At 41.9% G+C, this 16,201-nt stretch overlaps 1 protein-coding gene across 1 annotated transcript in view; it reads left to right on the top strand.

Annotated features, from left to right (window-relative positions):
- Nucleotides 1-16,201, top strand: part of ADARB2 (adenosine deaminase RNA specific B2 (inactive)) — a 320,813-nt gene that overhangs the window by 243,587 nt on the left and 61,025 nt on the right. Inside the window, exon 4 of the mRNA XM_075022448.1 lies at nt 15,574-15,688. Coding sequence (XP_074878549.1) covers nt 15,574-15,688 — 115 coding nt within the window. The remainder of the gene's footprint in view (nt 1-15,573; nt 15,689-16,201) is intronic.

Below are 16,201 nucleotides of genomic sequence, written 5' to 3'. Positions count from 1 at the left end.
AAACCCAAGGGAAGCCCAGGTTTTGTCCTTTTCTGTGTATGACAATGCATTTTGCAATGACAATAAGTTCCCTCAAGTGTCTCCCAGTTTTGTAGCCTGAGAGATCATACATCTTTGTACGTCTTTGATAAGAGTTTGTTCTGTAGGTTTTTTTAGTTCTATCTGCACAAAAATATTAAGGACAAAATAAAAGTAGTAAAGCCTGAGATGTTAAAGTTTGGATAGAGAAAAAAAGGGTAACACTACTACATCCCTGTTAGAAGCCAGTGAGTGTCAGTCTTCCAACAGTTAAACCCTATATGTGCTAAAGAAACCATAAAATACGTGATACATGGCATAAATCCTAGCAAAACAGTTGTTGAGATGTGTTGGAAATGTCAGCTAAAAAAAGCCTCCTTAACCACCTTAATATATATAAAATGGCAATCTACAATTTGGCATGACATATGCATATATAGATATATAAAGTACGTGACAAAATACAGCTGTACCACATCATTTTAGCCAGCAAGGGTAAGACTTTCTTATTCTGTTTATTTTCCAGGTCGCAGGGTCTGTGATAATTTCATTAGCTGCTGAAACATATTTTTACTGTGTTCCAAGGACAACGTTAAGTGCACAGGACTCTTGTTATTGGCAGTGAAAATTAATATCTAGGACATTTCAATAGGATCTGAACATTTCACTACAAAAGCTGGCAATGTAATGAATGCAGAGCTAAATGGGATTTAGGAGAGGGGATTTCATTCCATTTTCTGGTGTGAGGAAATCACTTTATTCTGATCACTTACTACTGGTACCTATTCACTATTACTACAGCACTGGAATTGAAGGGATAGACAACTGATTTAATCTGCTGTTGAGAGCCAGTAGATCTGAGCTCCCCATATGGTCAGGGAACAGAAATAGTCTCTTATGGGAAGAGATGGCCAGAATATAGCCATCACTCAGGGGTCCTGTATGACTTCATGGGCTGACGACTGAAAGTGAGGGTACCTACTGAAATGTTCCCCCAGAAATAACAGCCCCAAACATTCAAGAAAAGGTGAAGAGTGCTCAGTTTCCTAAATCCACCTCTCCTAACGCAGCCCCTCCCGGCGTAGCCAACTGCCTGGGGATCACTGCACTGCTTTCCATCAGGGCACCCTGCCCCTAGGGACTAAAGCTTGTTGTCCTCGACAGAGAGATGTTACAGCTCGCCACGCTGTTTGGCTCACAGTACATTTTAGTATTACTAATCAAGGAGACAAAAGTGTATAACACAACATTGCGTCCTTTCACAGCACAATCTGAATTGAACCATCTCTTGATTGCCCATGGAAACAGAGGGGTGGGTACGCAGATTAGGTTTTAAGAACATACTGGATTGTAAGAAAAAGGAAGAAGGAATATAAGGAAGAAGGAATATAAGGAAGAAGAAATGAAGAAAGCCTGTGTTGGCTGTGGAGGACAGAGAGGCTGAGGTACAATTGTGTTGCCCAGCCATGTATTACCCAGCCATTTGTCAAGATAGGTATCTTGGGGCACAATGTGGAAGTGGCAAGAAACCATCAAACAGAAGAAAGTGGCTCTGTGGAGCTCAGGGATGGCTTGAAGGCGTACAGCTTCAGTGAAAGGATATTTTGGCATTTTGACACAAGAACCATAGAATCACGTTTCCTAGCTCGGTGACCTTGCAGAGCACTGACTGCATCGCGAAAAAGAAAATGTGCTCATTTTAGCTGTCACCGCTGTATGGGCAAAATATTATTATTATTACTGCATTACTTCACAACTAACCAAATGTTAAAATGCAGATCACCCCCCATTTCCCTGCCAAGAGATATGATGGCTTTTCTTTCTCTCTCTTCCCATCTCTTTTTCTTTTTTTTAAATCAGTTTCATTTCTAAACAGACACAGAAGTTGTTGTGTGAGTCAGACCAGCAGTGCTCAACCTTGGCAAGGGAACTTGGGGGTTTTAATGTTTTGTCAGTTGTAATCAATGAGAGCAAGTCTGATGCTTTTAAATTCCTGTCTGAGGTTTCCTTCCTTTCACCCTGCAAAGCACAGGAGTTATACCTGCAGTGTGGAACTCTGCAGTGAGGAAGGAACAAATGGCTGGCCAGGTCCAAGAGCGTGTTGTGTGCCCATGTTCACACACACACACGCACGCTTTCATACCCATGCTGCTCTGAAAATGAAAAAAAAAAGCAAACCCACAAACCACTGCTAGAGGAGACTGTGCCAACCTGCTACTCACCTGTGAAAATGAACTACCCAGATTAATTACCTGACAAAGGCTGGACCACAGCTGTCAGCTCAAAACGAGAGTAGTGTGTCAACAAGAAACAAAATCAGACACATGCTGGAAGGGCTTTGTGTGCAGCAGGTTTCTCTTTTTTTTTCCTTTTCTTTTTTTTTTCCCCTCTCTTCTGAGAATTTCCCCACTTGCTATCACTTATTATTTGCCTTGCAGTTGTACCAAGGCTCTCTGGTCCTGGAGCACACACCATGTTGGGATAAACTCTTCACAGACATGGAGCAAGAGCGCTGCCAACCACGAGGCTACACAATTATAACAGTATAGGGAATACTAACGAGGTGGCTGCAGTATTAACCACTGCCACCAGTATCACACGCATGGTGGTTAAAATGACAATAGCTGCATGAGCTTCATATTGGCTGGAGCTTTTTACTCTTCCTGATTCCCTCGGAGGACTCAGAAGTGGTATCAAGAGCGGGCAGTTTTTCTCCTGGTTTGCACCAGGCATTCACCCTCCATGCTCATGTTGCTGAGCACAGGATCCGGCTTCTATCAGGGCTCGGCACGGCCGCAGGGCCAGTGCTGGCTGTAGCAGAGCTGGTTTACTGCTCGTCCTCCCATATTGCCTAGGTCTAAAGCTGGGTGCTATGCAGAGTGGAGGGATGGGCAGGACAGTGCCAATCCCATGGTAAGCTTGGCCATAAATTGACATAAAAAAGTACTTTGACCCTCACCGATATCAAAGAAGTCACACATGTTCCCATTTTACAGATTGGAAACTGAGGCAGTGGCTGACGGCATGCCTGGCATCAGGCTGCAAGGGGTCCAGGCACAGGGGCAAAAACTCAACCCAAATCCCTGAGCCTCCCCCTCCCTGCCTGCCTGCCAGACTCATAAATGCTTCTTGGTGCTAATTTGACCATAGTGAAAACAACACTATGAGATGCTGTGGTTTGAAGCCTACACACAGACTCAGCAAGGGTCCTGATCCTGTAGTTGAAATATTTGCAATGCAGGCAAGGGCGACCTAGAGTCAGCAGTGAGTGCGTAAATCTCTGCTCACCCTGGAGCTGCCTGAACAGCTACCCCATCCGTTACACCTCCAGTTGTTTGCAAAGCCTTTCTCTACCTGGGGGGAATTTTCAGTCAGATGCATGTAGAAATTCTCAGATTAATTTTAGTTTGGGGGGAGGCCAGGGGATTTAAGTGAGGGGGTTTTTTGTTTGTGTTTATTTCTCCCCTCCGAGCTGCCTTTCATTGCGCATTTACTAGTTCTGGAAGACAACACCCTGCTGACACTTAGAGAAGCATCAGTGAATAAAGTCTGTTGTACAGGCTGCAAAGCCATCTGGACTTTCTACTGAAAAGGTTGGACATGGTTTTAGGCAAGATTTTATCACGTCTGAAAAAAAAACTTCTGTGCTCAGTACCTCTTCCAAGGTTGATGTCAGATATTTTTTTTCTTTTGTCAGTTGCAAAACAAAAAAATTGACAAACAGTTGGAAGGCAGTAAGGATGGAGATATAAATCTCTAGAGGAAGCTTTGTCAAAGGTAGTGGAGTATAAACAAAAAATAAATTAGTTTTGGTGTTATCAGAAACTGGACAGACTTTGATTTGTATAATATAGTTTGTCTGGGTTTCCAGACCACCTAGACAATACTTCTGCGAGGCTAAGCACAGATTCACTCAACAGAAGAGGTGGGGAAAATGGTTAAACATAATCACAGGAGGAGAAGCAATGGAGAAAGAAAAGAAGACAAAGGTGCAATGGCAGACAGGCCTGAAATCCTTCACTTTTTTGCTTTTATCATTTTCAGGGGCTACAAGCAGCATGTTTTACCTTGCTATCCACATTAGACAGCTCTTGAGTCCAAGAATTTTGTGTAGCCCTTGTGAGCCACACCGCCCCTGCCCAGGTTTTGCCGGGACAGTTTTGTAGACTGAAAAGGGTAGAGCAAGGCTTGTGTGCCAGCTCCTCCTTGCTGAGGAGCCCTGTGAGCAGAGCAGGAGAGAGAAACATGCTCAAAGTAATTTATTGGAGTGCCCTTTAGGTTATGTGCATCTTAGGAAGTGAGCTAACATCTAGCGATTACCTTAAAAACACAGATTGGTGACATAGTTTTATATATTCTGAGAGCTGGGTATGAAGCTGGTTATTCCTCTTTTCTCTCTGGAAATGCTGTCTGAATTTTGGGACATTCTTTCTTACCCCATGGCTGTACACAGGAGCCCAGACGTGTAATGCCAGACATCTTAGAGATCTTTTGAGGTATCCTTCCAGAAGTATGGTATGCTGATAAAAGAAATTTATTCGTATTTGTGTTATGTCTTTTTAATTTTGCTGTAAAGGAGGAATTGAACATTCTATTCCTTGTCTTTGACACTGACTTACCTAGGCAAAATATTAAAGCTGGTTGTCTCTCAATTTAATCATCAATTTTATAGGAATAAATATATTTACCTACCTGACATGAATTTTATAGAGTTTGGTCAATTTGTAGGTGAACTGCTTTGAGATTTTTGTGTAAGTAAGTCCTTAAATAAATAGAAATAATAGTTTTTAATTTAATTACTGGGTTTATCCATTTATTCTTTGTATTTTCTTTGCAAGAAGCTCTTCTTTTATCACCCACAGTGAAATAAATCACTTAAAGCAAATTTCCCATGGTGAGGAAGTTTTCTTAAAGATTTTATTTGCCGTAAGAAATCTGAGCTGTAAGTAAAAGCTGTAACATTGCACTTATCTGCGGGCAGATCCTTTCCATCCCTCTCGTGTATGGTCCCAAGGGAAGGTCATCCCATGGAGGACAGCCCATGCGGTGCCACTCCACAGTCTTCTGGCCTCAATTTCAGTCCTTCCCTGGGCTCTTGCTCAAAGACAGGTCTGCTGAGGCAACGGGGTTTATCACAGGGTTTGAAAAGACCATCCCCAGGTTCTAGGTGTGGACACTTGGTTAGGAGTTTCTTGATTGGAGATGGAGGGGAGGGTGATGGGGAAGTGATATATGGTTTTTAGAGCATGGGCTAAAACTAATGCTGAATTTTTATGTTCAGATGCAGGTTCTCAGCAGACATAAAACAGTAAAGCTCTTTCTTAATTTCAGCAATGTTATGTTAATTACTTGTGTTTGTCCAGTAAGGGACAGTAAGTCCAGGAGGGACTGATTGTAGCCCCAAAAGGTTCTGTTGGGTGCCAGAGTGGCAGTCGGGATTCAGTCTAAATGGCGCTTCTGCCTGTCCTGGCACAAAGCTACTATAGATGATGAGAACTGTCCCTGCTAATTACACATTTGAGGAAAAGCCCCAAGAAGTGTGAGGTAACATGAAATGTAGATTGCCTTACCACTCCTCCCAGCCAAGGGAAAGGTTGTTAGCAAGGTTAAAGCTGGATTTCGAGAATCATTACAGCAAATGACAGAAAGATCTTTAACAACAAGAAAGGAAAAATTCCAATGTCTGTATAGTAATTGCCGCACAGTGTATTATATGCCTTGCTCTGCAGTGATTCAGAAAGTTGAATTGTGCAGTGCCTTGCTGGGATCAGCAGTTCAGAATAGATTAAATTTGTTTTGGACACTGCCTGCACCCTGCCTTATCTAACAAAGCGTATGTGTGATGGGGAAGGCTCTTAATAGCGCAGCCCCTTAATGAGAACCATAAACACACAGGCGTAGATTTTCAAAGTGATGCTCAAGGGATTTGAGCAAGCACTGTTCTCTCCCTGCTTTGAACATTTACCCAAGAGCTGCTAACTGGTTAGGCTTTGGGAAGAGAGTGGACCTCGAACAGCCAAGAGTATTGTATGTGACGAGGGGTTTGCCACCATTAGTTTCCAAAGGATATTCGTTTTAATGCACCTAAGAAAGATAAAGCGAGGAAACAGAAAACTGAAAGGACATGTCTCAGATAAAGCATTGATTTTATTAAAGAGAGATGGCTCCTAATATGAATCTAAAATCTAGTTTTTTATAGAGAGCATAAAAGCCTTTTTACAGAGTTAGCCATTCCTAGGCACTGGTGGCTTTATAGAGCTTTTATCTAGTTAAAGAAAACCCATTCGTGCTAATTTAATATCTGTAGTGTACAACAGCTTGACACCTGAGGCTTGTCCTAAAGCAGGCACAAGGCTGCAAAGCGAACACTACTTCATTGTTTTGAATTATTCAGCACTTGCAGCCAACCTTATGTGTGCCTCTGTAGGAAGAAGGCTTTTGGGTTAAGGATCAGTAAAAGAAAAGAAAAAAGGCAAACAACCAACCCCTCCTTTCTGGCATTTGTTAGCAGGTGCAGTATTGACTTCAAGAATGATTCTGCAAAATTGGTATGGACATTCTTCATTACCAGAGCAATAAATGCAGAGCTGTATTCAGAAGAAGCAAAGCTGGAAACTTAGCATGGCCTCCTTTAGGGAACAACTGTTCTTGTTGGTGGAAAAGCTTGTTTCCTCTAAATTCATTGAAATGGTACTTATTGGTAGCATCTTTTTAGAGCAAGATGAATGCAGACAGCAATGAATCAACCTCAAATAGAGGGGCTCATCTGTTAGCATCCTAACATTAACACACTAATGTGAATTTAAAGATTCTAATTAAACCTACATACAAAATGTTTTCCTACTAAATAGAAAATCGTACTTTTCAGAGGAGCTGGGGCATTTGGATTTGACAGCATTTCCTTTTTCAAGAGTATGCTTATTTTATGTGTTCTATTTTCTTTCAGTCACTCCAGGGGTTTCTGAAACAAATAAAAAGATACATTATATTAAGTTTGATTGATTCCCTGTAGTCAAGGGATATATTGTGAAAACAGACCAATTTTTTTCACTGAGCCTCTAGAATAAATTCCTATTTGATCTTTGTACTTCCTACTGTTGCTACAAATTTCTTTTGAGTTATTTAACATGGATTAATCTCAGTTACAGGATCACATAGTAGCACTTATGCACAAATTCAGAAGCTTTTTCATTATAGCAGAACTCACATCATAGCTACCAGTTTCTATATTTGTCCCTCCTTCCCCAAATGCCCCAATAAAATTTGGTGTCCCCCCGTTTCAAACCTGTTATTCATGTGAAAAAGTTCAATATTTCAAGAAAAACTTTTACGAACATTGGCACAGCACCTCTTTGCCAGTCATGTCTGAAAGTATCACTGAAGAGATTTAAAACAAAGTTTACTGGCAGACTTTTGTGTTCCCTGGTGTGCTGGTTTTGGCTGCGATAGAGTTAATTTTCTTTATAGTAGCTAGTATAGGGTGATGTTTTGGATTTCTGCTGAAAACAGTGTTGATAATGCAGAGATGTTTTCATTATTGCTGGGAGGTGCTTACACAGAGCCAAGGCTTTTTCTGTTTCTCACCCACCCCACCAGCGAGGAGGCTGGGGGGGCACAAGGGGTCGGGAGGGGACACAGCTGGGACAGCTGACCCCAACTGACCAAAGGGATATTCCAGACCATATGGCGTCATGCTCAGTATATAAAGCTGGGGGAAGAAGAAGTAAAGGGGGGACGTTTGCAGTGATGGCATTTGTCTTCCCAAGTCCCCGTTAGGCGTGCTGGAGCCCTGCTGTCCTGGAGATGGCTGAACACCTGCCTGCCATGGGAAGTAGTGAATGAATTCCTTGTTTTGCTTTGCTTGCGTGCGTGGCTTTTGCTTTGCCCATTAAACTGTCTTTATCTCAACCCACAAGTTTTCTCACTTTTAGTCTTTTGATTCTCTCCCCCATCCCACCAGTGGGGAGTGAGTGAGGAGCTGCGTAGGGCTTAGCTGCCAGCTAGGGTTAAACCATGGCACCTAGTAAAAAAGTTTCAGATGCAGTGAAGGACTTTCAGCTTGCATTTAGCCACTCAAGAAACATCACAAATGAGAAGCCTACTGCAGCCTTTAATCATTGCTGGAGAATATGCTGGATATATGAACAATTCATCAAAATCTGATAAAATGGTTTTTAGCCAACCTCACATTCATTAGAACAAGGTCAAATTTAAAACCTAAAGAAGCCACTGGGAAATCTCCCAGGCATAAGGGTGCTGAGATTCACCAAGGATGGACCTTAACTAACCTCCCATTCCACCTTTGTCTCATCTTAATTCCTCTGTGCATGCTGTATCCTCCCAACCCCAGCACGGGGGGTGGCTATCATTTTCATAAAGCCTTAGGTTTACTGGGAAACCCAAAAAACAAATGGGTGGGAGAAGGAATTTTCTATTCTGACTCCCATTCTGGGGTCTTTTGGGGTATTTTGTCATTCTTCTGTCTGCCACACAGGGACTGTCCTCAAAGTCTGCCTCATACAGCACCCAGCACAGTGCTGATATTTAGTAAATGATCACTAATGATATACGCAGTGGTGCAGAGGCAAATATGTTTTGTGGGGCCTGGGAAATTAGCAGAGCAATCAGCCTCCAGCCAGGGTGACGGGAGGAGAGGGAAATAGCCAGCAAATAATCGCTCTGAGCCCAGGAGCCCACTGCACAGTCTGGGTGAGTTGGCCAAGTCAGCTGAGGTCAGCTGAGACACTGAGGAGCCTTCATGAATGCAGAGCAAAGTTGGGACATTAGATGATTACAGAAATAAGGAATTCATTGTGGTAGCTCAGCATCATATGTAGCTAAAACATTTGTAATAGGACTATGAACAGATTGGGGGGTTGGTGAAACTGATTCTTTTGACTGAATCAATAGGAGCGGTTGATCTTCCCCATCAATCTTGATTAAAAAAATGTGAGGATATTCAGTGTCAGAAGTGTGTTATTGGAGTTTTCATTAGAAGCTCAATGTGGGAATGTGCACCGAGCTGCTGCCTGTGCAGCACATGCCCAGTCCCCTCTGAGAGGCAGGAATGAGAAGACCTCTCTGAATCAGGATGTACACAGGATATACGAACACGGTCAGCTGAAATGAAAACATATAGCCAGACAAAATAAAACCACGTCCATCTAAGATAAAACAAAGCCCATATACGCTGGCCCTGAGGGATAAGCCAAAACCAGACATAATGATCAATACTGTAGGAGTTATGATCAGAGAGAAATAATTACTGCACATCTCAAGGAAAGAACCACAATGAATTCCCTGGCAGTGCCTTGTTCTTTGAGTAATACTCTGTAAATGCCTGTGCACGTTGAAGGAAGGCTGAGTTATGAGGGGCTGTGGACTGCAGCCTCCCGTCTGGCTGCAGAAGTCCTTGCATGACCCTGCTTGGAGACTCTCACTACCATCACTGCCATTTGCCTCACAGTTCCCTTGCAAGGTGGGTAAAAATTGTCCCCTTTTACCTCCGGAGAAGTGGGACTCATGGCAAAGCAAGTGGTTTACACTGAGGGTCCCAGGAAGCAGGGCAAGGAATGAACCCAGCCTGCAACCCGCTGCCTGTGACCCGCTGCCCTCCTCCCGTGCACAGGTCACCCCGGCCGGTCCCTTCCTCTAGGTCCTCGTTCAGCCCTTTCCACCATGGTGGGGGAGCTCCTGGCGTTAAATTGGTGCTAGAAGACTGATGGTGAAGGGCAGCCCACGACCCTCGGCTGTTTCTCTTCTCCAGGCTGCATCTTGAAGATGATGTAGTACCTAGGAAGAGCCTGACTAATTCATTGGCTCGAGGGTACAATCACTGAGCGATGAATCTCCAACTAGCTACAGCAAACTTATTTACAAGCCTGGGAAAAAGTGTGTTGTGTAGCAATTTGCTACACACCCTGACCAGGAGCAGTGCTTCAGGATTGATATTCTTTGTGCTGTATTTTCCTCCCATCCCATTTAGACAGTGAGATTTCCCCACAGGAAAAAATACAAATTCCCACTGTCAACAAGTGCCTGTTTCCCCCTCAGCCAGTAAGAAGAATGAGGTGTCCATCTCCTTTTATCTGTGAAGGAAGTTGTGAACTTAATTCAACCCTCTCCCCTTTCATAGTGTTCAACATTTACCCCCCAAATGTCAGTAATTTTCTGGAAAATAAAGTACTTGGTAGACAGGAGAAACAGCGCCCTTGGTGATATCTGTATAGGAGAATATTTCTTCCCATCCATATGCAAATCTAACCTTTTTGGTATTTCAACCCTATAAACCCTAAGACAGGATTTCAATAGAAAATGTTTACTAAAGGCTTTCTTCTTTATAATCTATTGATTTTAATATCCTTACTACTCCTGTTGAATGTCAGTTTTACCCTGAAGACTCCCATTGCAAACTTGAACACATTTAATTATTTATACCATTTGAAATATTAGTCCTAAGAAATGACTAAAAGTTTTTGGTTATGTAGTGGCATGATCTAAATTTTGATTTTCCTTTGTGAAGAACACAAGTAATTTGATATAGTAATCAAGGACAGATGAATACTTCAGACAACACAGTGCAGTTTTAGCAGTAATGACATCTATTTTTCATTTTTCCAGCCTCCTTGTATGTGTTGAAATATAGCTTATTGAGTACTGCAGGATCTCAGTCTTTTTTCACAGTGAAAAGTTTAGTGTTATCTGTTTTCTTTCTTCTGCCAGGCAGCTGAACAAGTAACTGTTGCTTCTACCAGTGACAGTAAGCATTTAGGCAATGTACGTGGTTTGAGTGGAACTGAGATTTGCCCCTCGGTGTGGGTCTAACAGTCTTGTTTGCCTTACTCATACCACTCACCGTATTAGTAAGACTGAGCAAAGTTTTGATCTCAAAGAAATTGCCTGCGAGACAAATATTGTTTCTACAGAAACACCTAAGTGAGACCTGTGAAAGCTAAGATTTTGATAGCAGGCGAACGAAAGCAGGGGATTTGAAAGAAACTCAGCACCTGGAAGGTCAGTTCTTCCCCAGAGTCATGTTTTTGCCTTCCAATATGCAGGCAAAGCTGGTATGGTCGAGCTCACCCTGCCTGGCCAGGGCACGGGCATGTTTGAACTCCCATCCTTGCCAGTCGAGCCTTAACTGGAGCATCTTTCAGTCAGGCATACTTCCACTGGCTTCAGTGGCATTTTGCATCAGACCTGTTTTCCAAGGAGATTTAAGACCCAAACATAAGCCAGCCCTAGGTCCAGCACTCAAGCGGTATTTGAGCACTTATTCTCCTGTGTGTCTTGGTAAAAATTTTCAGAGTTCTGACTGTCCGTATCTTTTTATTTTCTCCTGCCCTGTCCCCCTGCCCCAAGCTGCCATTTCTCTGCCATTACGTGATCAGTGCAATTGCATGCACCTGTATTAATTGCACGGAATTTTTCTTTCACAAAGAAAGTTTCTACTTTTCTTTTTCCCCCATCTTCTGAAATTTTCCCTTTTTCTACTACCAACCTGATATTCGTTCAGAAGCTGCCAAGATGTATTTGGCTGTTGTATTTACTCCAGATGGAGACTTTTATTTTCACTCATATCTGGCAATAGGAACTGTGATATCACCAAACACAACTTTTCTCTGAGATTAATTGTTTTGATAATAGAGAATAACAAAAGAATGCTTTCTTTTGTGTATGGTTTTTAAGTTATTTCTGATGGCAGATAACATAGTCTAGCCTGTATCCCAAAAGTTCAACCAGGCTCACAATGGCCATCAGTAGTTGAATTTTTCTGGTTTATATCCCATCAGGAATGATCATCTGGATATGTATCTTTTAGTATCCTAGGATTATTGTTTAATAGTAAAGCAAGAAAATCTATGGAATGAAATTTATGGTTCTAAACAGAGCAGGGATAAATGTAGCAACTCTTATCTCCACCGTATCAGTCCGGTATGCATTAGATATATTTGTGACCAGTTTTGTCTCTGTAAAAACATTGAAATCCAGTCTAAAGACTCAATATAGGCAGAAATGCTGTCAATGATTTCAGCGCACATGAATGAATCAGGCCAAATAGCTGCTCTGGTGTGTGTTAGAGAGGAAGGCAACACTCTGCACCTCTTGTAACTTATGGATATAGGTGAGGGAACTAACCCTATACCCAGCTCTGCCACTGAGCCAGCTTTCAGGGACAGATTATTCAAGGCCCTGCAATTATGCTGCATTACATGCAAATCCTCAGGGTATCAAATTCATTACAGGGCTGAGCTGTGCATATATTGACTTCTTATTTTTCACCATCTGCAAAAATAGACTGGTCCCTTTCCTCCTTTCCATTGTACTTTGGAATATCCATTTGGAAAGTTTGGGCAATATCACAGCCTGTAAATGACCTCTCAGCCTAGACCTTATGTTTCTGGCTGTTTTTCCTGCATCCTACATGTATTCATGTATGCCACTCCTCTGCTTCTATTAATTTCAATGGCATCCTTTCAGGCAATGGATTCAAGACCAAAAATACTCGCCTGACTTATTTTAGCTAAGAGGCTTCACATTTAATGGATTTGCTGTTCTTTAATGTCCCAGGTCACTCCTTGAGATCAGCAAATGCTGAATTCCTTATCGTCCCTAAATGTTATCTGAAGTCATGTCGTTATTTTGCCTTTAGTGAGTCTCTTTGCTCTCTGGCTTTGGAACCTACTGCCAAATGAAGTAAAGAAAGCTCTGACTGTGGGGATTTCTAAATCCAAAGTTAGAAGTTATTTGTTCTATTTAGCATTTTTTAAATGATTCTTTTAGGAATTGTATGTGCCTCTAAGCTAATTAACTCTTAATGAGCGCAAAATGCCCTGGGATGCAGATTTGGAGGGTACGCTAGAAATGCAGGCATGGATTGGACTGCAGTACTGCAGGAGATTAAATTTATGATTTGATTCCTTTTTTAAATGATGGTGTAGATAGTTTTATTGAGATACTCTTCTTTTTTTTTTTTTTTTTTTTTTTGCTTTCTTTCTAGTCTAAATAAAACTGATCAGATTTTCAGTCCACCATATGGGGCCCAGTTATATCAGTCCTGCAAATACTCTTTAGTTTTCCGTTATGGATGAAGTCACTCTTCAGTAGGGAAAACAAGTTTAGAAACAAACTTTCATATTATGAAAGACAGGCAGTGTTCCAGCGCTGAGCACTTAACCAGAGCATCAGGAAATCAGAACACCTGGCTGTGCCCAGCTCCATGCTATTCCCTTGGACCAGTCCCTCACCCTTTTAGTGCCTTCACTCATTCATCTGTAAAGCAACTATAATTGCATTTATATCACAAGGGTGCCTTGATGCTTGACAAATGAGAATTGACCCAAAATTCATCCTTCAGAAGCACTGTATGAGCAAAACCTTGCTCACATGGTGGTTGTGGACAATTAGATTAGAAGAGTTATAAATGCGGTCAAATTGAAATTCCACTTAGAAACTGTCAAACTGTTCTTGATAATTTTTCTTAGTTTTCATTTAATTCTAGTGTAGAATTTTGTATGCATCTTCCAGAAAGTGTTTATGTGCTTCTTTCCTTCTTTTGCAACAAGCCAGCATATTTTATTTCATGTTATATTAAACTGTCTTTTCGGCAAATGGTTTGTTCCCAGAGCAATACCTTGGAAAGCTGCATTTAGCAAAACAAAGAAAAATTATTGTTTCAGAGAAAGCCTATCCTCCATGTATTTGAGCATATTGCAATCACTTACAAGCATTGTACGTGGAAAAAATATTCCAGGTTTTATGAAAAGGGGGTTGCCTAATTGTTGTTATGTTTTATTTAATTAGATTTTTTATATTTGCTATAATAATATTTAAAAATTAAGCTGACTTTTGCAACAAACTGTAGAAACATATGGTATACAGCCTGTAGAGGCTCTCAGTGGCAGTAGTATTACTGATAATATTTGTGAATTAGAATCTGCTTTCCTCTGAAAAATAGCTGTGTGTTCTCCCAATTTAAAATACTGTGTTTTCGCCAACATGTTTTCATTACCATTAACAGTTTTGGGAGAAAAAGAATGGATATGATCTTCTTAAATACATTTCCTTACTCCTGCATGGCTGTGGATCTTTCAGGGTGAGGGAGGCTGAGTATCAGACTCAGCGTCTCCTCCATGTGTGCCATGAGCCCACTTAAAGAAACCAGGTGAATTCAAGGGGGCCTGTTTTACCAGGACCTTCCCCCAGGTAGCTTAGCCCAATAGCAAGAGAAAAACTGGAATTGTTGCTTGGTCGAGCCACTTTTGCTAATACGGACGTGAGCACTGGGTGCTAACCAGATTACAGCATGCCAGGAGGTTTTCTGTCAGCAACCCAGAGTAAGGTCCAGCCCCCAGGGACTGCTCCTGGAAGGATTTGTAGGTACAGCTTGGTTTCCCACAAGAAATCATATGGCTCAGGAAAAAAAAAAAAAATCCTTTGGATCTTACTTTTTTATGTTCAGACTTGCAAAGCACTTTAAGAACAACTCATGCTCACAAACAGCGTTCCTCTGACTTATCTCTAATGTATGCTTGAAAGGCTCTGTGCCAAACAAAGTGCAGAGATTAAGTAAATGAAAAGATACTAAACACTGCAGCAGGGAAATGGTCCAAGTAGTGGCGTTCTCAGGAGCACCAGAGCTGGTTTCAGTTCACATTCAGCCATATGCAGTCTGCAGAATTCACTTTTTAGACCTTTTACCCTGCTCGGCTTCAGTAACCAGCTTCCCAAGGCTCTCCCTGGTGACTGGACTCACTCAGACCTGAGGGTTCAGACCACACAGTCTCCAGAGCCCAGTCCATGGGAAAATGTGACCTTTCAACAAAGCTGACATGCTCAGGAGGAGACCTGGCAGACCAGTCCCTCAGCACTACTGCACACCAACGAACTCATGCGAGCAACACCTTCAGGTGGGTGTGCAAGCAGAGGTTCCCCTTCCCTTCCTCCCAACAGCTGTCAAGCTGGAAGTAAGACAGACCATGGTACTCCTCTGACAGCATTGAACATAGCCCAGATTCCTGAGCTGATTGTTTTACCTCAGTAGCTGCGAGTCATTAAGAACTCACCTTGAATGCAGAAACAGATGGTCCTTACCTATAACCCAGACCTCAGCTCTCGGGCTTCAGTGGGCTAATGGAAATTTTCAGTGGGCTCATGGAAATTTTCAGTGGGCTCATGGAAATAGGTGGTTTGGTGGGACACACGTCCGCCTCTTCAGCTCACGACAATAAAATCCATTAAGGACCAACAAATTTCCTGTGAACTGATCCTGGACTAACGTCTAGGAGGCTGAAAATAAGTCAACCTTGAAATCTTCTCCCTTTACCACTAATCCTAGTCAATACGGGTCTCTAGCTTTAATTCAGTTAATTTGGCCTTTTCTGAGTGTGATGTGGGTAGTTGACAGAGAGATACTCCTTTCATCTTTGTTTGGGTAGGTGGTGTCTAATTCTAAAAGGAACCTCTCAGCAGTTGACAGCAGGTGACTAATCTGCAGAAACGCCCAGGCTTCTCAATCAAAGAAGTGAAAAAATTCTTTCTGACTGTGTCTTTCAGGATTTTGCCGACTCCGTATACCAAATGGTTGCACAGAAGTTCCGGGAGCTGACAGATAATTTCACTTCCATGCATGCACGCCACAAAACTCTTGCAGGCATTGTGATGACCAAAGGTAAGATATCCTCTCATTTATTTTCCTCTGGCATTTTTCATGACTAAGTAATACATTATTTACCTGGTCCACAGTATTGAAGGATGCCTTTACTCCCACACAGAAAAATAAATAGTAATGCAGAGAAAAGAAGCATTAAATATTTACATCTCAAGTAAGTTCACACAAAAAATATTGGCAACAGAGGTAAAGATTTATTCATAAATATGTCCCTACATCGCTTTGTTTACAGGACAAAATGCAGACCTGTCTGATTTTGCTTTTCCTAATAGATTGGGGGGGGGGGGGTAGTTATCAATAAAAAGTTGTATTATCCATTAATTGCTTTTTTAGATCTGGAAACACCAAGTTCTTGTTGTACAAGGCTACCATAAACCTTGTTTCAGACTGACAACAAAAGCAAATCTCAGCCCATTTCCTTTCCAGTCAAAAGAAACAGACCCAGAGCACATGTTTTAATTCTGCTTTGCTCTAACCATGGGAAATACACTTATCAGCAGGGCCTAACTTTGA

The sequence above is a fragment of the Buteo buteo genome, chromosome 2 (assembly GCF_964188355.1).
Source record: "Buteo buteo chromosome 2, bButBut1.hap1.1, whole genome shotgun sequence".
Taxonomy (NCBI): domain Eukaryota; kingdom Metazoa; phylum Chordata; class Aves; order Accipitriformes; family Accipitridae; genus Buteo; species Buteo buteo.
The sequence above is the reverse complement of the archived record's forward strand: the minus strand, read 5'-3'. Positions and strand labels throughout refer to the sequence as shown.